The sequence below is a fragment of the Eurypyga helias genome, unplaced genomic scaffold (assembly GCF_000690775.1).
Source record: "Eurypyga helias isolate BGI_N326 unplaced genomic scaffold, ASM69077v1 scaffold4662, whole genome shotgun sequence".
In the NCBI taxonomy this organism is placed as follows: Eukaryota; Metazoa; Chordata; class Aves; order Eurypygiformes; family Eurypygidae; genus Eurypyga; species Eurypyga helias.
Genome location: NW_010233920.1, coordinates 1,893 through 24,130, shown reverse-complemented (window position 1 = coordinate 24,130; position 22,238 = coordinate 1,893). Strand labels below are relative to the sequence as shown.

Sequence of the window (22,238 nt, the reverse complement as noted above, 5' to 3'; positions counted from 1 at the left end):
CTCTTCCTACAGATAAACATTCTGTTTGCCTCAATTAGATGATTGCTAAAAGCAATGATAGTCTTTCTGGTAAGAAAACAAGTAAACTACCAAAGATATTTTAAATTTTTCTCTCAAATAGATGTACATTTAGAATTAGAAGACCAACTAGCAAAATTCATGAGGACAGAGGAAGCTATTATATACTCATATGGATTTGCAACAATTGCCAGTGCTATTCCTGCGTATGCGAAAAGAGGGGACATTGTGTTTGTGTAAGTATAGTTTTGTATTGGGGAAATTCTGGATTAAAGAGTTGTCCTTTCTGGTTTTCTTTTTCATTATTGTTAATCATATTAAGTTAACTACTTGGAATTAATGCTGGTTTTGATCAAGGTAGGGTTTTTTGGGCTTTCGTTGTTGTGTTTGGTTTTGGGTGTTTTGGGTTTTTTTTCCCCCAAACCTCAGTATCTTTTATTTACCAAAAACTCCAAATCAGTTACTGGTTTTATCATGGAAGAACAGGCATAGGCACTTGGCTGGAAAATAAACCAGCCAAATTTGTGCATGCAAGAACTAACAGAAGTCTAGTAAGTGGTTGTCTTCTTAAGAAACTGTACAGTCATATTTGCTTTTCTCCTGTTTACTACTGGCTTTTCACTTTTGTTGCATGACAGTTGTTCCCCTCATGCATATTTGCAGTGGATTAGCTGGATAAATATTGGTACATATTTAAACAACACAAGAACAGCTACAAAGGATCATACTAAAGATTCAGGAAGCCCACTGTTTAGTCCCTGAGAGTAGCCAGTCATAATTTGTCTGGGGAAGAGTAAAAGACAGCATAACAGTACTCAAAACTTTCTGAGATGAAGAGGAGGGTTTGGATTTAATAGTAGTTGATGGATTTTTCTTGTGTTCCTATTCTTTTAGTACCTTTTTAAATCTTTAATATCCACAGTGCTTCTATGACATGTAATTTCACAGTTTAACTGGAACATTTTATGAAAGAATATGAAGACATACCTGTTTTGAATATAACACCTACAAATTTCATTTGATGCATTTCATTTTTAGACACTGAATTGATGCATCTTCTCCATGGGCAGAGTGAGTAAGTGGCTGCGGGTGCTTAGCTGCCTGCTGAGGTTAAGCCACAACACACTGATACTTCAGTATTTCTCTGCCAAAATCTTTCTTCAAGTGCTCTAAGTGTGAGAACTTTTACAGAAGTTCTTTCATAACTTTGATCATGTTTTTTGGTCATCTTCGAACATTTTCTACGTTAGCTTTTTTGAGACGAATGACCAGGATTGTGCAAGCTGTTCAAGTTGCCAGTGTATGCTGGATTTATCTATCTTGTACTGTTTCAGCCTCTCACTGACAAAATATCTCACCATATTTAAAAGTAACTTGGTTGAAATTACTGCATTTAGCATGTGCTGCAGAAGGTTTGCTTTAGGTGCCACTTTCAAAAGATACTTGGTGTAAGCAGCTGTGAAATTGAACACCCCATCATGCCCTGAGATGTGCTTTTCCAACACTTAAAAATGGCAGACAGGTCTTTGAACACTGAGATGGTAATTCCCAAAGGATATTAAAAAGCAGGTTTTGAATACTTGGGGGACCAGCATAAATGTTACAGATACACCTTTGCATCTTTTTTCTAAGACCCAGAGCAAATGGAGTGGAAGGTTTCTGGGATGATTACCATGATACTGTACCCGGTCCATGAAGTGCTGTACTCATATAAACTGATGTCACATACAAACAAAAAGATGAGTGTACACCTCAAGAAAAATAAAAACCTGTTGGCTTGCCTTTAGTGGTTATAGTGCTTAGGAAAGTAGAGAAGCTTTGGAAATGACTTTTCAAAATATAAATAAAATACGTGGTACTTTAATAAATCTGTTTTTAACTACACCTGAGTACAGATATCTGCTCAAAAGCAGGACAGTGCTAATCATAGAATCATAGAATCACTGGGTTGGAAAAGACCTTAGAGATCATCCAGTCCAACCGTATCTGTCCACCACTAAACCATATCTCTCAGCACCTCATCCACCCGTCTCTTAAACACATCCAGGGATGGTGACTCCCCCACCCCCCTGGGCAGCCTGTTCCAGTGTGTGATAACCCTTTCGGTGAAGAACTTCTTCCTTACGTCCAATCTAAACCTCCCCTGGCGCAGCTTGAGACCAGTCCCCCTCGTCCGATCATCTGTCATTAGGGAGAAGAGACCAACACTCACTTCTCCACAACCTCCTTTCAGGTAGTTGTAGGCAGTGATCAGGTCTCCTCTCAGCCTCCTCTTCTCAAGGCTAAACAAGCCCAGTTCCCTCAGTCGCTAATAGCCAGCTCTCTTTGAATAATTGTTAAACCGAGTGCAAACTTAGAAGGGTTTGCTGTATTTACAGAGATGAAGCTGCCTGCTTCGCTATTCAGAAGGGATTACAAGCATCTCGTAGTAACATCAAGTTATTTAGGCATAATGATATGGCTGACCTTGAACGACTGTTGAAAGAACAAGAGACTGAAGATCAAAAGGTACCATTCCTTTGAAGTAATATTTGTACTCTTTTGTGCCACCTCCTCCACATTTTTTTACTGGATTGTGTAATTGAATGGATGAAATGCTTATAGGCAGTTACTTGGTTTTCATAAATTTCTGCTGAGCAGTTGATGTTGATTATGGTATTAAGATAGATTTTTTAAAAATATTTTATGTGTTTATTTGCATTTGTGTAACCACTGGAAGTGAGCTCACAGGCATTGGTAGTGGGGAATATCTTTATGGGTAGATGATTGAAGCTGGACATTATTCTTTTAACTACCTTATCAGAACATTTTTTTGGTCTTTCAGAAATTTTTATAAATGCATTTACCTACTAAATCATGCAAGTTAATTATTAGTTTAAATGCCATGCCATAAAAACAACACAGAAGTGACTTGTCAGTCCTAACCCTTTAATTTATAGAATCAACATGATTCTGGTTTCTTTTTTGTTTTTTAGACTCTTGCCCTGTCTTACACTGAACTCTTAAGATGTTGTCTTTCTTGAAAAATTTGGGTCAGTTTAATGGCTTGATTGTCATTCTGACAGTAATACAAAATGATTTCCAAAAGCAGCTAGTAAAATCAGGATCAGCAAGTACAGATATCTTGGTTAAATGAATTTTAAAAGAACTAGCTGAACAACTGTCACCATTATGTGCCTCATTCACAGAATGCTGGACGGTTACAGCCAATTGGAAGAAAGCTGATTCTGTGCCAACACAGAAGAAGTAGATAAACTGCATAATTATAAGCCAGTCAGCTTAACATCAGTCTAAATCAGTAATGGATTCGATTAATAGCAAATTTATAGACAACATACTAGTTGATTAGAACGGCATCAGGAGTGCTGGGTTCAGATAAGATTTTAAGTTGAATGTTATGAATACTTTTGGACTGTGTTGTGTGCAGACACTATTTCATACAAGGAGGGTGGTGCTGCATTGAGAGTCCTGGTGCACAAACCCCTTGCTGAAAAGCCATCTAAATGCTCAAGACTAATGATCAATGTAATAGAGACCAAGATTTGTAGTATTTGTTCTGTAATTGTATTGTTTCTATTTTATTCATAAACTTCAAATGGATTGGTTATGAATTGTTGTAAAACAAGGCATCTTAGATCTTGTGTAAGAGTTAAATGTTTTAAAATTATTACAAAACAAAAACTAGTCCAATGAGACATTTCAACTTTTGGTACAAATGGTAAATACGAAGTCTAAACTAAAGTAAAAGCTCACTTGGAAAAGAGACATTGTCTTCCTTCACTGCCCTTTACTGTCCTTGCCTAACACAAAATCCTCAGAGCTCTGCTTGTTAGTAACAATTGATATGAACTGAAACCGTATCTTTCTCTGAAGAATCCTCGCAAGGCCCGTGTAACTCGAAGGTTTATTGTAGTGGAAGGATTGTATATGAACACAGGAGATGTTTGCCCTCTTCCAGAGTTGGTAAGTGGTTTCAGTTTGCCTTTTAAGCTCTGCGTATGAAAACATGTGACTGATGAAATAGTGGTATCACATAGTTAAGCCTACATAGAAAAGCACTTCATGCGGTTACTTTGTTTCCCTTTTTGCTTTCTCAAACATTCATGAAATGGCAATCCCACATCTTAGGTTGTTTTGACACTTATGGTCAAGATAGGATTCTGAGGCTGTATGTAATGAGACTTGCAAATTGGTATCTGACTGTGGTCTTCATTTAACGATTTAGTATCATACAGCACAGCTGAAAATACAGTGCATTTTACAGGTTAAAAACTAAGTTGTATCTTAAAAAAAACCCCATGAAGTTTCAGAGAAACTCACACAGCTGTCATAAACAGTGGCTTCAAGGAAAACATTAACTATTCAGCATAAACTGGCTTTTTGTGCAGACTGCATTCTAGTAGATAATGGAAGAAATGCATCATCTTGAAAGTATTTGAGAGCCTATTAAAAAAAAAAAAGATCTTTTTTTCCTACATGAACGTCTATGAAATTTACTGTAGTCTCACATAGTGGAAGAACTTCGAAGGCTCTTAAAATGTCCTAATGACAGAACACAACTCTGGAGATAACAGTTTTGCAGTATTCAGGATACTGTACTTGTATATCTTTACTTAATCTTCCCAGACCACTTTGTTACCAACTTGAGTTGTATTTTAAATCATTTGATCTGTTTTAGATAAAATTGAAGTATAAATACAAAGTTAGAATATTTTTGGAAGAGAGTCTTTCCTTTGGAGTCCTTGGCGAACATGGAAGAGGAATTACTGAACACTTTGGAATAAACGTAAGTGCCTTGTTGTGATTTTTGTTGTGAACAGGGTCTTAGGCAGCAGGCAGCTGCACAACTGGTGTCCTATATGTGTGGCGTTAACAATGTTTAGTGGTGTATGATAGAAGCTGATGTAGCTGGATTTTAACGTGATAATTTGTTGGATCTTCTGTTGTATTCACGATAAAACGTAACGTTACATCTTTAACAGATTTATCTTACAAATAGTCTTGATGTAATCAAAAGCATCTTTTAATAACATGTTAATTTAATTGGCAGATTGATGATATAGATCTTATTAGTGCGAACATGGAAAATTCACTGGCTTCTATTGGAGGATTCTGCTGTGGAAGATCTTTTATTATTGACCATCAGGTAAGCCAGGTCTCATTTTTGTACGGTGTGGCAGGTTTCGTTACTTAAAAATGAGGGTTAGTTACTAATACCCGTTTGCAAGGTGTGTTGTGATATAAATTATTATGTGAAACTTGTTTCCATACAGAAACTGTCCAGTTCTATGAAATACTGTAGATGAATACTTTTAAATCCTTCCATGAACCTGTAGAGGTGGAGGAGAGGTTGTTTAAACAGATGTGAAATAAATAGTAAAACATTGTGTATACTGCTATAAAAAAAAAGGTTTTTGGTGTGTTTTTTTTTTTTCCCTTCTTCCACAGCGATTATCGGGTCAAGGCTACTGCTTTTCTGCATCCCTACCTCCTTTGTTAGCTGCTGCTGCTATTGAGGCTCTGAATATTATGGAAGATAATCCAGGTACTTAATTCAGGAAAATCATATTCTTCAGTCTTTGTTCACTCAAAACTAATAATGCATACTTCTCCTTCCTTTGATTCCTCAGCCTTTTACTCTTTTTTTTTTTTCAGCTAATTAATTTTACATGCATTATTTTTTCTTCATCTGATTATTTTTTCTTCATCTAATTTTTCATCCTGCTTTTCTTCACTGTTTCCTCCCCTTCTTCCAGCTGAACATGAGCGAGTTAGTTGAGGGTAGGAGGGACAGAGATGGTTATCACTAAGCAAATAAGAAATTATTGTTCTGCTTTATAGACTAGTGATATGCTTCCTCCTTGAAAACAAATTCCTTCAAGAAAAACAGAGGAAGGGAAGGTTTAAAGAGAAACAAATGGGAGTATATTTCCTCAGAACTGAGCAACCCTTTCCTTTCCACTCGCACTGCATATTTTTTTTCCTCCAAGTGAGCATCCAGGCGAGAATTTTTGGATTGATCATGGTGCAAACACCTGTGATTTTTGCAGGACCAAATACAGGCCATTTGGATAAAGCTGGCAGGCAGGAGTTTCTACTCTAGGAGTCAGACAATTGCCCTTGTTGCTAGAACCTAAGAAAGACTATTTTGTGAGGTGTAGAGGGGGTGAGAGGCATATGAGAAGGACAAAATGGGCCAAATCTGTGTTTATTTGTTTTTATCCTTTATTAGAATCAACAGTTTGGAGGACATCTGCAGAGAGATGCAGTACTTAATTTGTCATAAGTAAATAAAAACTACTGGGTAGCCCATGCCTAGTCCTCAGAAGTTAGACAAAAGCAAGAAAAAATTGAGTACGTTTCGGCATGTTAGCTGTAGTTAACCTTTACTGAGGAACAGGACCAAGGTTTGCAGATCTAGCAGTCAAAGTTTCCTGTTTAAGGATCTGCAGTGAGCTAGTGAAAGGATCGAGGAGCAGGGTCTGCATGGCTGTAGATGTTTTACAGATAGAAATAAGTTTGACCTGCCATTTCAGTCCCATTACTAAGTGTTTGTGTCATCCTTTGCATATGATGGTGAACCAGTGCAGCTGGAGTAAGGAGATAAAGGGAAGTAATGCATTTATCAGATTTTAAAAGCCTGTCATTTCCTGGCAGAAATGGGAATCGGGAACATTATGAAAAGTAGTGAAGAGACTTAGTGCTTCAGAGGATATGTACGCCTTCATTTTTCTTCTAATTGCTTTTCTTGAAATCCTAGAGTTATAGAAATATAAAGTAGAAATAGGATATCTAAGCCTTTGCCTTTTTTTTGCCCCTCTTGTGTGTGTAGACATTTTTCAGACTCTGCGGACTAAATGCGCACGAATTCACGAAGCTCTACAGGGGTAAGTGTGTTTTGGGGGATTTTTTGTTTTTCTATGGCCATTGTTGATTTGACTGTGGTTTTATAATGCCAACTTCCTTGCCCAAATCTGCTTCTAGTTTTACAGATGCTTAGGCTGGGGTATGTACACTAAATTGTGTGTTAAATTTTCCAACTGTCTCTGTTATGCTACCAAAAAGAGTCCAAGTTTTTAAAATCCCTTTTACAGGTGTTGAAATGAGATTATACTTTAGTGCAAGAAGGAATGTTTGCAAGCCTTTACACATGTGAGTCTTTAGGAAACTGTGATAGCTTTCTTGGTATGAAGTATTGGTAAGTATTTCGAAAAAACTAAGTAAAAGTGTGTGGGTATTGCTTAGCAGACACTCTTTTGGACAGCTCAGTGCACCTTGCAATCACCTTTAATACAATATTGTTCTTACATGTGAGGCTTGAATGTTAAATAGTAAAAGAAGTATTCATTATTCTGGAGGAACATAGAAAATTTAATGTATCTGAAAATCAAAGTATCTTCCTAACACTGTCCTGCTTTAAAAGATGGCTCTAAAGCGTAATTACTTTTTTCCCTATCAGGTCTTGATACTAAAAAATACAGAAATTACTGTGACTATTCAGCAAGTGTTCAATATGCAGAACAGATACGTTAGTTGGTACTTTACAATTACTTTCTTCAGCAATTTTCTGTTACATATGACAGAAGCGAGTAACATTTAAACACACAAAATCTGTAATGCATGATTGATTATACTAGCTGCTTTTTTTTTTTTACTGTTAGTTATTCAAGTGAGTTGCTTGTCACTTCAAATAAACAATTTTCTGCTTGCTGATGGTTTAGGTTAGAACTTCAGCTACGTTCAACTTCTTTGGAACAATCTTACCATCAAATAATCCTTGTCTCTTTTGGCTGTTTTCTCCCCCAACACGAGGTTAAAATGCATAGGCTTTCAGGTACCCAGATGCTTCTACACTTGAAATTAAAATGTTAGAATAACTTAAACCGTTAGTGTCTCACCTTTGCTGGTACTAGAATGTTATGATCAAGCTAAGTGGGGAATAAGTGTAATATTCTTCTCTACCTGTAGTTTTGAGGTGCTAATTATAAATACATTTAAATACGGGGGTGGGGGGGGAACCAAACCAAAAACCAACAACACAAGGAAAAATTATCAACCTTTTACTTGTTAATATGCACAGCAAAACAGAAGTGAATAAGCAATGGCTGGTAATTTTCTGTCTTGTGACTGATTCTACTTTTTTACTTAAATGCCAGAAGTCTTTTTTTTCTTTTTCTTTTTTTTTAAATTAATTAATAGCCACACTACAAAAAGTGTGTGATGCTTCAAAGAGGAGGCAGAGTTTTCAGAAATTTTTTATTTGATGCTGTGATGTTAAATGCGCTCATCTTCCCTGCCTAAGCGTGGCTGCTGCTTGACTCAGATTCTGCATGGTGCTCTCAGTCTGATAAAGTGGAGCTAACTAACTGTTGGTTTAAAAGACAGCGTAATTGGTGCTAGAATTGTATACAAAGCAAGTGGGAAGGAATACACAATTTTTCTCATTTCTCATAATAGAACAAATACAGTTAGAGGAACAACTTCAAAGGAAATGAGGAACAACTTTAAAGGAAATCTTTCTTTTTGCCGAAGTGTAACTCACCCATGAAATTCAGGACTTGGTACATAAGGATGAGTGCATGATTAGCATTCCAAAAATATGTTGGTCTTTATGGTTTTAAGAAACCATACTGTTGTAAGCAAGAGGAATGACTGGTGTTTATTCCTGTTCTGGGTACAAGCCAAGTACCTATTTGTGGAAGAAATGGAAGAATTCTTTCTGATCCTGCATGGAACCACTTTCTTATTGTCTGTGTCTGTTTATAAAGTATAAGAAAATGCAGTAAGATGTGGAATGAGTAAGAAAAATCATGAATATTCTTAACTTCCTTCACAATCTTAGATAAAGTAGATTTCTGTCTTGTATTTAAAAATATCTAATGTCTGTCTTAATAAATAGAAAAAGAGAAGCTCTATTGCAGGGAGACAGGATGGATGGCACAGAATTTTGTGGCTTTTTTTTAAAGCACGACAGTAACAGGTAATATCCCTTAAATAGTTCATTGCTTACTGCATAACCTACACCTGGCTGAGAATTTTTCAATAAAGCAAATTTTCACTGGGGGAAAAACAGATTTAATTTTCAAGATTTTCCCTTCCAGCAAAACTAGACATTTTTTCAATGAGACCTTGTTCTAGTCTTCTGTTAGCAAAACTGGCGGAGGAGTTCATGATGTTCCGGGCAGCCCCTCTACACAGGGTTCCCTACCACCTGATAGTGTGCCAGACCCTACCACATGGTTCTGCAGCCCACCCTTGTAGCTGGGGTGCGGACAGCTGTGAGGAAGGAGCTCCCCAAGGCCGCATCCATACTAGTACGTTAACGTCAGGAGACATTTCTGGGCACTGGGTCTCGACTGACTACTCTTGTCAAATTGCCGGAGCGATGTGTGGCAGGGCTTTGGACCAGGCCAAGCAGTGCTCTTTGAAAGGATTCCTGGATACAGTTCAAGAGTTGGCATGAGCCAGGAGCTGTTCCCAGTAGGCAGTTTGGATGTGGCCACCCTGACGTGGAAACTTGGATTTCAAAAGTATGGATATCAGTCATTCCATACCCATTCGCCACAGTGCCAGAAAAAAGTCGAAGGCATATTTAATTTATTAACACAGAACTAACCTTAAAAGGAGCGTTGGAGTTCAGGAGGCTAGTTTTGTTTCTTTGTTACTTCAGAATCAGATCTTTCAGACTTCTGGGGTTTTTTTGTGTGTGCGTATGGAAGTTGTACATTTTTGTTTGAAAATGAAACTTTCCCAGGATTTCTTAGGAAAGTGAATTCTTATTTCAGGAAAGTTACAGTGTACATGCATAGGATTCTCAAATACTTGTTTAATCTTAATTTGGCAGAGGCTCGGAAAAACACAGTTAATACTTTACGTGGAAGTTAAAGTATTTCCATTAGAAGACCTCAAGTGAAACTCCTGTGTTTCTGCAAATAGTTGGGTAAAATAAGTTATGTAGTTCAGTTCACTACAGCTGTGACTAACGGAAACATTTTTAGGATGAAAATTAAGTTTGCAACTTGTAAGCAACTTCTGTGTGTAAGCTTATAGCAAATACAAAACAACTTGTTCAGGCCAAGACTCAGTTTGAATGGAAGTGATACAAAGCTTGCTTTCTACTCATCTTTTCTCATTTCCTCTTGGGAGAGGGACAGTTTACGATTATCAGTTTCAGTTAAAGAATTATGTTTATTTTGTAACTAGAAGCTAAATCTATGATTTCTAAACAAAACCTAGTTGTTGTAGTAGCTTGTCTTAAACTCTGTTCTCCAGCAAATAGATTTAAATTAGTGAAACTTCATCTAACTTCTACTCTCACCTCCATACTTGTAGAACACTACTACGTAGAAGTCAGGTCACTCCCAGGGAACCTAACTAAGAATGGATGTGTTATATGGCTATACACTTTGTACCTGGACCTTGGACTGTTTTTCTTTGTTAATAGATATCGTATCTCCGATCCCTAGATATGTGTGCAGTAGTGAGACGTACGCAGTGTGTGCTTGTGTATTAAAGAAATCACCTGTCTTTGGTTATTTTGCAAGTGTAGGTGAATGGCATCAGTATGTTTGCTGTTTTGTGGCTGAAGAAGAGTAGCCGTTTGATTTGTCTTTCTGGAATGGACTGCGATTTGAAATAGCATTGCAGCAATAGTGCAGGATGCTTTCCATGCTAGAGTAGAATTCTGTTTTTTCAAGGTTATAGTTGATTCAGTGTGTATTTAGTGCCAATTCTCTTTCTTGCATGCCACAATTTTGATGCTTATGGATTTAAGATCTCTTCTGCTCTGACTGTCTCCGTAGAATCATAGAATGCTTAGGGTTGGAAGGGACCTTAAAGATCACCTAGTTCCAACCCCCCTGCCACGGGCAGGGACACCTTGCACTAGACCAGGTTGCTCAAAGCCTCATCCAGCCTGGGCTTGGACACTTCCAGGGATGGGGCATCCACAGCTTCTCTGGGCAACCTGTTCCAGTGCCTCACCACCCTCTCTGTGAAGAATTTCTTCCTGAAATTAGATATCTTCCTGATATCTAATCTAAACCTCCCTGATTTCAATTTATACCCATTACCCCTTGTCCTATCACTACAGGCTCTTGTAAAAAGTCCTCTCCCAGTACCCTTGTAGGCCCCTTTCAGATACTGGAAGGCTGCAATGAGGTCTCCTCGGAGCCTCCTCTTCTCCAGGCTGACCAAGCCCAGTTCTCGCAGCCTTTCGTCATAGCAGAGGTGCTCCAGCCCTCTGATCATCTTCGTGGCCTCCTCTGGACTCGCTCCAAGTGGTCAATATCCTTCTGATATTGAGGGCTCCACAGTTGGACGCAGCACTGAACTTTGTCAAAATGGAAAACTCATTTGAAAATGGGAGTGTAAACTTAAAATGTGTGTGAGGCAAGCTCATCAAAGTCAGGAAACCACAATCACAACTGATGGTAGACACAACATTTATAGGACCTGTTAATTCTGGAGACCAGAAGTCTTGCATGGGTATTGGATACAGTTTTTTTGAGGAGAGTAAGTCAGTCCTGAATATGATGATATGATGATGTGTCAGGACAGTGCAATCAAATGTCAATCTTTTTGTGACTATCAGATGTCAGTCATTCAATTAAATTCTAAGAACCTGATTAACAACTGTCCCTGTGTGCAAATGTCAGAGCAGTTCTAGTAATACAGCTAGTTTTAGAGGAGCTTCTGACTAAGCCACAGATAATGTTGTAAAGATTTGCTATGGGAAATAATTTGAAATCAGAAGTCTTGCCAAAAAAATAAACCTTGTTTCTTGTTACCACATAAATGGGTAAAAAGATTTATTCTTATTTTATTATTAAAAAAATATTTATTGTATCTTTAATATAGACTTTAAAGACTCAACTTAGCTGTGTTTTTATCAGCAACATACAAGCCTAATGCTACTGTTTCTCCTATATCTTCTCAAGGATATTGTTAAAATTCCTGAATAGTTAATCCTTTTTGCAAAAAGAGAAACCAGTATTGTTGCACAAACCTGCTGAAACTACATTTAGTAAACTCCTCAGGAAAGATATTCACTTGATAAGTTTTATTATCTTTACCTGAAATGCACGTATTGTCTGCATCAGTGTTAGGAAAGTTAAATACCCCTTTCTTCTCACTTGCCACCTGCAAAGGGGAAACACTATGTAGAACGTTAACATGTGTGTTCAAGTGCATTAAAGGCTTCTTACTTATTTTAGGATTTCTGGCTTGAAGGTAGTGGGAGAAACATTTTCTCCAGCATTACACCTACAGTTGGAAGAGAGCTGTGGATCTCGGGAAAATGATATGAAGTTGCTCAAAAGAGTTGTGGATTATGTAAGTGTCCCCATAGCACTTAAAATCTATCATTGCTTTTGTGAATAATGAATTGCATATGGGTAGGTAGGCTTGTTGGGTAACCTGTTGGAATGTCATGCAGGAATGATGCAAGAAACTCGGTTTCTTCACTGACTGTATGGTTATGTTAAAGACCGTCTTCTAACCATTTCTTGCTACAGGTATTTAGGTGTGTAGCACTGGATAAAAATACATATTCGACCTTTTACTTCAGAAAATAATTTATTTCCTGTTATGTACTTCATAACTCAAGTTAAATTTGCATATAAAACTGTTGCTTAGAAAACCTTTGTGATGTTCATAAGAATAAAGGCTGTCATTTGAACAGAGTTCTGGTGGTGTATTTTAACCATTTGAGGTCTAACTTTCTGTAACTTCGCTTGTTTGAGTCCATGAACTTGCTTTTTTGTGTGAAGAATCTCATGTTTTATATGTAGTATTTTTTTCCATCTTCAGTACCCGTCAGTTTTCTTTCTCCCACATGAAGGAGCTGAAGGTTGATTTATATGTCAGGTGGCAGGTAAACAAGATTACACAAGAAAAAGAAACTCTGAAGCTGATTTCCTTGAAAGTGTTCTTAAATACAATTTAGTAGCCTATTTAATACAGCATTTTTGTCTGATTACTTGGAGATGAAAGCTAAAGAAGCTACACTTTAACCTGTTTTATGTGTTTATGCTGTATTAAAATTAGAGATGATTTTGCACAACCTTCAAAACCTCCATTTGGGAAAGAACTTAGAGTTATCCTGTAATTATACAGTTATACCAAATTCACAGAAGTTAGTTATATGTATTTTGTGATCAAAAGGACATGCCATCAGAAGTTCTGAGATTGATGGCTGTTGCATTGTCTTTATTTGTAGTGCATGAATAATGGTATTGCGTTAACTCAGGCCTGCTATCTGGAGAAAGAAGAAAAATGTCTTCCTCCTCCCAGGTTAGTAGACAGTCCGTATGTTATTTCGTTTTATTTGATATGACTATCTCTTTTCATACAGTGATGGGTTTTTGTTCAGTAGACCGGATCGAATAGCTGGTCCAGTAAAAAATGGGAAAGGATCCATTTTTGATGCACATTTTCAGTGATTGTTACAGGATGCTAATACCCTGAAATAACTTTATCAAAACTACCTGAATCTCGGTGATTAGCATGTTGCCTGTTACCAGCCACATTTCCACAAACTGCACATCTGCAGGTAAAAAAAGATAGTGATCAAATTTATGTGGTGTGTATGGAGAGGGAAAAAAGTAGTCTTACTTTTTCTGTGTAGTCATATGTCTTGTTTGTGGTTGAATTTGAATGCATAATAATTTCCCTGGAGATGGTGATCTTAATGTGTTAAGATTAGTACAATAAAAGGCTGAAGCTGAAGGCAAGGAGTAAAGTTTACTGTCTGTTTTCTGGTTTTCTTTTTCTAGTATTCGAGTAGTGATAACAGTAGAACAAACAGAACAAGAACTGGACAAAGCTGCATCACTTCTTAAGGAAGCTGCACAGTCTGTGTTGAATTAGACTGCTGTTTTGAATCTCTCCCCACATTATCAGGATAAGTGTTCTACACTGCATGGTGACTTGACTTCAGATATTCAAGTTCTTCCACTGATGACGTTGAAACCTGAATGAGTAACAAGATTGTTCCAGAATGGTACAAATGCAGTGAGGGGGAGAATGCTGAGTTTTGGAACTGGTGAATGACAGTCTACTTGCAATTCAAACTCTACCATTTAGTGGCATTCTTTAAAAGGGGATATCGCTGTTGCATACAGGACTCTTTCATAAGTTGCATCTTAAGGTTTTAAACTTATTTCTTCAAACCTTTTAAAGGTTTTCAGAAATGTGTATGAACATTCAATTTTCCCCCAACACAGCTAAAATGTATCGTATTCTCTGCATATTCTCAGGAACTTCAAACAAATTTCAAGGAATTGTGTCTTCCGCAGTGCTCCCCCCCTCTCCTCCCAAAGATAGGCTGTTTCCAATACTGCCAAAAGAAAGAATATAACACATTAAGAGATAATTTTGTGCTATATTACGTCATTTATTATTGGATTATAGTATGAACTTCAATTCTTCTTTGTTTATATCTTTCTGTAACCATTTTTGGAAGCCAGTTTTTAAGAATGCCTGGCCAGAAACTTCCACTGTCTAAACGGTAAATTCATATTAAATACTATTCTCTTCCTGCATTTCATATGTAATTATATGCATGTTTAATATTATGGGTGAAGTTTTTCACATTATTAACTTTAAAACGTCTAAACTGAAACCTCTGAATTGTGAAACTGGTGTAATTCCATTCTGATGTGTTCAGTCAAGGGGTCTTTGCACCAGTCTTGAAGAGGGGCCATAAGCAACATGAAGAATGAACCAAGGTTTTAAAACAGCAGCGAAATACTAGCTTAGTCAAACTACTTTGAAGCACTAAAGTAGTGTGTGCTAAGTTTTATCTCTAAGCAGCTGTACCTTGGAGGGGGAAGACTTACAGGTAGCTTCTGAGAGTTGAGCTGTTACAAATACTACTGAAATACAACTCAGTGTACGGACATAAAATCCCTACATAATTGGATAGTAATATTTGGAGGTTATGCTGTCAGCAAGCACAGAGGGACCCGTTATACCGATGAGAGGAAATTGGTAAGGAAGGATGACAGTAAGCTGTACCTTTTTTAAAAATAAAACTATAACTATGTATTTCAGGATTTTGCTTTAAGAATGCCCATTAAACACTTTTTATATTCTGCCTGATCTGTATTCTGGATTGTTTCGTACTTAGTTGCCTTTTTGGTTGCTGCTACAAGGACTGCATGGCTATTTTTGAGAAACATCATTGTTTAAATGTAGCCTTGTTTGGTTCAGATTTTTGCTTATCATATAATTAAATTCTGTAGCATGATCAACCGTATTTTGTAGAATATTCTGCATCGGATGAGCAGTCTGCGTTGCCACCTTCAGTTCGTGGCGACTGTCTCTGTGCTGGCTTTCAAAGCTACTCACCTGCGTACACTTTGTTAACCCAGCTAAAGTTCTGTTCCGACACTTCTGTGATTGTTGCTTGACTGCTTGAAACAGTCAAATCATTATCTGTGCGGCTCAGAGAAACCTTCACCCCAGTGTGGAAGGGTATTCCCATTTCACCGGCATGTAGGTTTACCAACTGTGAGTAAAAAAAGCCTGCGACGAGCCAACAGTTGAAAAGGGTGAAAATGTGGAGAAGGAAGCTGATTCCCATTTTACAGACTGGAAGCGATGCAGAACAATCAGCCTCTCAAGGCCCTGCGGTTTCGAGAAATGGAAATTAAAACTTAGTGCTTATTCCTTGAGCTTTTGAGCCATTTTTTGTTTGATAATTGAAACCCGAGTATTCAAGTCAACTCAAGCCTTTGATGTGTAAGCTGGGAACAAGTGAGGTCCTTGGATTCCGGTGCAGCGTAATGAATGGGTTTGGAGCTCAGGGTGAACCTGCGAAGGTAAGCAGATCGCCAGCTGGCACTGAAATGCTGGGTTGCGGAATCTGTATTCACTTCTCGCATTTTGTCTTGGGTTGTCTGCAAATGGGGGAAATTTTGTTGTTGTTGTCGCACTTCTGAGAACTGCCAAGAATCTTTAGGTATGTGGGGTTGTTTTGCTGGTTTTGGTTTTTTTGCTTTAAAATGAAGTGGTAACATCTAAATTGGCAGGAAGCAGAGTGGAATTTCTGGCAGTGTCAAAGCTGTGACTGCAAATGGTTCTGATGAAACAAATTCAAGTATTTATCGAGAGACGCTGTCCACCGATTCATTTGGCAAACACATACTCTGCATTAAAACATGGGTAAAACTACCTTTGTCCATTTTTGATGTTTACAGTGTACAGGAAAAAAGCATTGAAATCACACTAAAGCGAATAGCAGTTGGGGTACTGTACGATGTGTGTTTTACTGGCAGGCTATATGCGTGGTCTCTGTGGGAAATTAAGATGGTTATGGGATGTCGCTAGTTGAGATGGATATCCCTGGACCTCCATTTTGGCTTTTTTAGATAAAAGTCTCTGACATGGCGGGTAGATGAAGGGAAGGATGGCTCTGGGGAGAAAAAGTTCGTTGGGCTTAGGGAGACAACGTGTCATTCTGGTCAAAACTTTTGACGTTAAAAAAATCAGAAGCCTGTTAAGGTGCTTGAGTTCTCAGTGCTGTAGGCTGATAAATAGATGAACAAGCCTATTTTAGTTGCTTTGTGGTGGTGTTTGCATGAAGCGGGACTCTTTTCTTCCATTTCTTCAGATGTGGAAGCGAAGCTGAGGCTTTAGTAAATAAATGGAAAGCTATTGGGGTGAATCAAACATGTAAGAGCCTTATCCTGAACCTCAAAGTTTCTACTGAAAATAAATATCTGGATTTGTGATTTTTATTTCCACTAATTTATGTATTTTGCCCTGCCAAGTATTTGGAACAGTTTCAGCTAAGTGGAAGCATCAGGATAATAAACAGTGATCAAAAATAAATGTTGATAAATTTTTTTTTTACTGATTATTAATGTCTGGTAGTTGAGAAGGAATGCATTCTAACTGTGATAAGGTGGCCGTTTATTGGAACTGTCCTGATCAACACAGTTGTTTGCAGTACGTGGGGACTGGGATGGCCGGGAAAGAATTCATACTTTGAAGGTATTTTGGCTTGAAGAAACATGCCTACATGATATACATACGCTGTTTTTTTAAACAAAGATCTGTTTTCCTAGAGTATTTAAAAATAATTGTTTTTTATTTGTGTAGGTTCACTGTTTTCATAGGAAAACCTGGGGATGCTTTTTCTGTTTATTATAGTAATCATTATTTTTGGATAGGGGGTGAAATGCGTAAGGAGAGTATTAAGAAAGAAAGAGGTATGTCTGAATAACTCTGATTTTATTTTTTTCCCCCACTTTTGAAATACGATCCCAGTCACTGCACAGAATGGTGTACTGTCTCCTTTCTGTCACTCCATCTGGACTTTATTATTTTAAACAGGGTTGTGGAGTGTTGGCATTCACTGATCTATGAAGTTGCTACCGCAAAAGTGTCTTGCATCTTAAGATGGCCTCAGACATGTACGTGAGCTGTAAATGCTGCTTTAACGGAGGAAATATTTGCAACTAACACAAAGCATTTGTACATTAAACTGTTTCAGTGTCCTAATAAAAGTAAGTGTCTGGATAACATTTCTTGTTGTGTTTTTACATTCTTTAGCAGTTTTCATGCTAATAATGTAATTGACTTAACTCTGTCTTGCTGTTGATGGGTTTTTCAGATTTTAGTTACCTGCCCAGTGTGTGCTAGGTCATTGCAAAATATGCATAATTAAAGTCACACAAACTAATAAATCAGCTGAGCTGCGGATTGCTGGAAGCATCTGTCAGGGAAGGACGATTCTCTACGTGACCGACTTCTAATACTTAGGTAGCAGATTCCTATGGAAAGCTGCTGTTGGAAACTGGACACTGGGCCAGACACAGTTTTTTGCTGTGACTCAGTATAGAGTTTCTGATGTATTAACAAACCCTTGTGTCCAGATGAAATATGCTCCAGCTCTGGAAGACCTTAACAGAAGAAAATAGTACAGTTTTGCCTACCATGTTATATGGATAAGATTTCTCTGTTTGCCCTGGCTGTTAAAGGTGTTACCACCTGACGGCATGCTCTTTGGATAACAGCTGCATTTTCCAACAGGGGATCGATCCAGTGTAGGCAAAAATCAGTAAGTATTGTCATCAAAGGAAAACCTTCAGTAGAATTGGAAATAGGTAATCCACTGGTTAACATACTGGATGCAGGCCAAAAATGAGATGTTTTGGGGAATTGCAGATGTGAGCGTCACCCTCCGCTCAGCACTTGTCAGACTGTGCTTGGAGAGCTGTGTCCAGTTCTGTCCCCAGAATTCCAGAAAGATGCGGTCAGACTGGAGCAGGTCCAAAGGAGGGCCATGAGGATGACCAAAGGGCTGGAGAACCTGCCCTGTGAGATAAGACTGAAGCATTCAGGTGTCTTCTCCTTGGAGGGAGAAGGCTTAGGGTGGACCTCATCACAGTTTTCCAGTACTTAAAGGGCACCTGCAGAGAGGACGGAGACCCTCTCTTCACAGGGAGCCACATGGAGAAGGGAAGGGACAATGGGTGCAGGTTGCACCAGGAAAGGTTTCATCTTGACACAGAGAAACTTCTTGCAGTGAGAACAGTCAGTCACTGTAAAACAACCTCCCCAGGGGTGTGGTGGAGTCCCCATCGCAGGAGGTTTTCAAGATGGCAACAGGCCAGGGTGCTGGGTGATCTCATCTAGGCTCCCTTTCCCATGAAATGTTGAACCAGACAGTCTTTCAAGGTGCTTCCACCTCCGCTGTTCTGTGATTCTGCAGTTCCAGGCCTATGACTCAAGTCAGGAAGTGGTGATAGTTTCTGACACCTGCACTATTCAAAGCTGGATTTCTTTTGGAGCAAGCCCTTTTGTCTCAGTAGGTCTTGGGGGGAATGGGAGAGAAGGAATGCAAACTCAGTCCAGCATGGTAAGTGCATGTTAGACTGATGCTAGAGAGAGGATAAAAAAAGGTGACCTAACACCGGCACTCATGGTAATCTGGGAGGTGGGTTTCACTTCCTATCATTTTTCAGTGGTTTGGACATTTTCTGTCCTTTCACGTAACAAGGTTATGCAATGGCTGTTCTATGGTTAGTTGCTGAAAGACCAAATGTTTTTTGTTTTAACTTTGTCCAGGATAATATTTTTTTACAGGGTAGCTTTAGTCGTATTTATCATGTTTGTACTGAGTGTTTGGCCTTGGTGTCAGTGGTGAATGTGTGCCTCAGCTACAAAGTCTAAACCGGCTATGATGGCCCTCACTTTTGTATGCAGTATGTAAGTTTAAAATCTGGGCGGATTTAAGCGGCATTTAAAGTTGTTGATACTGGTGGAATACTCGGTGGTAATGAAACTCCTGTTTATGACTGTTCAGATGGAATATTCTGTTGGTGAAAGGCTGCAGATCTAATTTTGTTCCATCCTTAGATTTCCGTTGTCAAGCTACACACAAAGAATTGCTAACAAACAATCAGCATTTGCAATAGTAGATTTCCTGACTTCTTCCTGGATAAAAGACCTACATGGAAGAAGGTAAGCTGTAAGCGTGATCATAAGCAGATCGTTTTCCTGAAATATGCTGATTTTTAAACTTTCTTAGTAAGCACATTTTAAATTGCTCATAATTAAATTGAATAAGAATTTTTAAATGTTCAAGAATTTTAAAAAATCAGAACTTTTGAATAAGTTGCTCTCTAGTTTCTTCAAGCTTTTGCTATTTCCTGCACCTTTGCTTTCCAGTCATCTTCCTGATTTTTTTTTTCCTTCATTTTCCAGGATAGCTGCCAAAACAAAACAAAAACCACCCCACACTGTTGGTGCTTAAAAATTACTTAAGCAGTGAAAGCGTTTGGCATACAACAGACTTGTTTCGGTGATTATGTCCACGTTGCCTAAATGCAGAGGCATCTTGCTGTTGTCTGACTGGCGGGAGGCAAGGGATGCGCAGAAGGTTGTGTTAAAGTGGGTATGATGGTACAGATGAATTGGATTTGTTAGGGAATGAGAGAGCTTACAGAGTTAGTTGTCACCAGAATTGTTGCTTACCCATGGTTGGCCTACCCAAGTCTAGGGTTGGGTAGACGATGCATGTTGGAGAATGATGCGCTTAGTTTGGAGCACTGGAAATTGTTAAGTATCGGAAACCGTGTTTGCAAGAAAAAATAGTGATAGTGACTCACCTCACAGTAAGATTAGATGCAACTGTGGAATAATATGGAAACTAGCAAATGAATGAAGTTCTGTATACCCTTTGCAACCTGTGGGAAGAGTTTGATGTGTGATAACAAAGGGAATTTATTACGTATCCACACATTTTTCTGTAAATACGTTTATGCTGGGCTAAGGAAAAAGTTTAAAAGAGCTAAGTGGAAAAAAAAACCCCAAAACCACTTAACAGTTTTGTGCAGAGTTAAGAGATGGTAGTTTTTGCTACTTTTGCTACAAGTTTTGGCTACTTCAACCCTTAACATTAAAAAAAGGTCAGCATATGTCTACCGCTTTGACCAGAGAGATTCCTTGTGCAGCCCACAGGGCAGAAGAAAGGTGAGGTAGGCTGACTCACAGGGGCACAGGGGTTCTTGTTGTCACAGGTGGAAAAATGACAGCAGCATTTGCCTTTGGGGTGGTTTACTGTGGAACTGTTGATGGGCAGCGTGAAACTTGCCCAATACCAAATCTGTTTAGCATTTTGGTGACTGAAGGGCCTGACACAGCCCCTACTTCCAGAAAACGGCAGTAGCCTCAGAAGAGTCTTAGGCTGCTAGTAAACGCCTCTGTGTGTTTATCGTCCCTTAAGGTAGTGCTGATGGACTTGGGGAGACGGGGAGGGAGCACCTCGCTGTGGAAGCAGACTCTGTTCTGGCTGCTGTGTCTGTTCAGTGACGTAGCCCCAGGGGCCGCTGCTCAGTCCCACCCTCTAACTCTTCACAGACACCACAGTGTCGCTTTTGCCAGGCGTTAATGGTGGAGAGAGACATTTGGAACATCTCTCTTACAAATGGAACAACAACTTTCTTGACCAGTGGATAATTTTAAGTGGGAGTGTGTTTTCCAAAAAGAACCTGGAAGCGAAAGGGGATTAATTATCAGGTTTTCTTGCAAGGTCCAGTTGTGGGTCCTGTCATCTTCTTAATGCTTTTCCTGTGAAATTATCCACTGCCTTGACATTATGAAATAATTCCTGAAGTTCTCACAAGAGCAAGCTAGGTTTCTCATATGCCTTAGGAGCATCATGCTGTGTTTCACAACAGTCTCGGGGTGTATGACCTTATTACTTGCAATTCTCTGCCTATTTATTTTTGTAAAGTGTTTTCAATATGGATTTCTTCCAAGAACTACATGAAACTGTGGGATGTTCCTGAGCAGTAATCAAGGGACATAATACACGCATGAAGACAAGGTACATGAATTCGTGTTGAAGTACTTAAATTAACAAACTTGGTTTCTTGGCTGCTGAATAATTATGCTGATTATGTTTCCCACTTACAGGCACTCGTGTCTAGGCAGTATGCTCAGCAGCTAGTATAAATATTTTGGTGTGGACAGCTAAAATTACTCATTTTCATAAATCCTGCATCCACTTGAAATGTCTCAACTCTTTAGAGATGACTGAAGTGGAAATACATGTTATTAAATTGATGTGGTGTGTGTTATCCTTCCCCTACTAAAGCTGATTAGGAAAAGTGTTCTGCAGCAGAGACAATAGCTTTCTTTTGTTAGACGAAAATATTTCACTGCTTCTGATAAGTAAAAATAAACAGAAATGTGGAGGAATTTTTTTGTGTGTATGAGATAAAATACACTTTTTTTTCCGCCCTCACTTGCATCTCAAGTCTGTCTTACACCAGTAAACACATAGAGTGCAAATTGACCCCCAGTGCAAAAACATGTTTAGAACTGAAGAAAGTGCAGTTAAAATTTCACCTGCCATTAATAAGCAACTGCTTTCCGAAGACATATATATATATATATATATGTGTCTGTCTTCTTTGTTCGGGGATCTGCAAAAAGCAGCACATAATCTTACATGTCACCAACAGCTGAAATTTCTGATTCTGAAGCACAGCCTCAGGTATATAGGTGTGCCCAAGGAATCCTTGTCAAGCAATTGCAGAGGTCTAGCAGGCTGTCCGTTCAGTCATATCGGGAAAGGGAAACCTTTAAAGCTAGTAATGAGGTCACATGCCGTTGTCCTCATATTTACGTTCACTTAAAATTACAGAGTTTGTGTTTAAATTTTGAAAATAAACCAGTTTAAACTTTAACACAAATGAAAAACT

At 38.5% G+C, this 22,238-nt stretch overlaps 1 protein-coding gene across 1 annotated transcript; it reads left to right on the top strand.

Moving 5' to 3' along the window:
• Window positions 1-121: 121 nt before the first annotated feature.
• Window positions 122-13,887, top strand: LOC104517252 (serine palmitoyltransferase 1; the record flags this gene model as incomplete). Its single annotated transcript, XM_010161851.1, has 10 exons — window positions 122-254; window positions 2,397-2,526; window positions 3,892-3,981; window positions 4,697-4,804; window positions 5,069-5,164; window positions 5,467-5,563; window positions 6,851-6,905; window positions 12,234-12,351; window positions 13,238-13,311; window positions 13,794-13,887. Coding segments are annotated over 10 exons (995 nt in total), but the record flags the coding sequence as incomplete, so codon positions are not given.
• Between the last annotated feature and the right edge of the window lie 8,351 nt (window positions 13,888-22,238).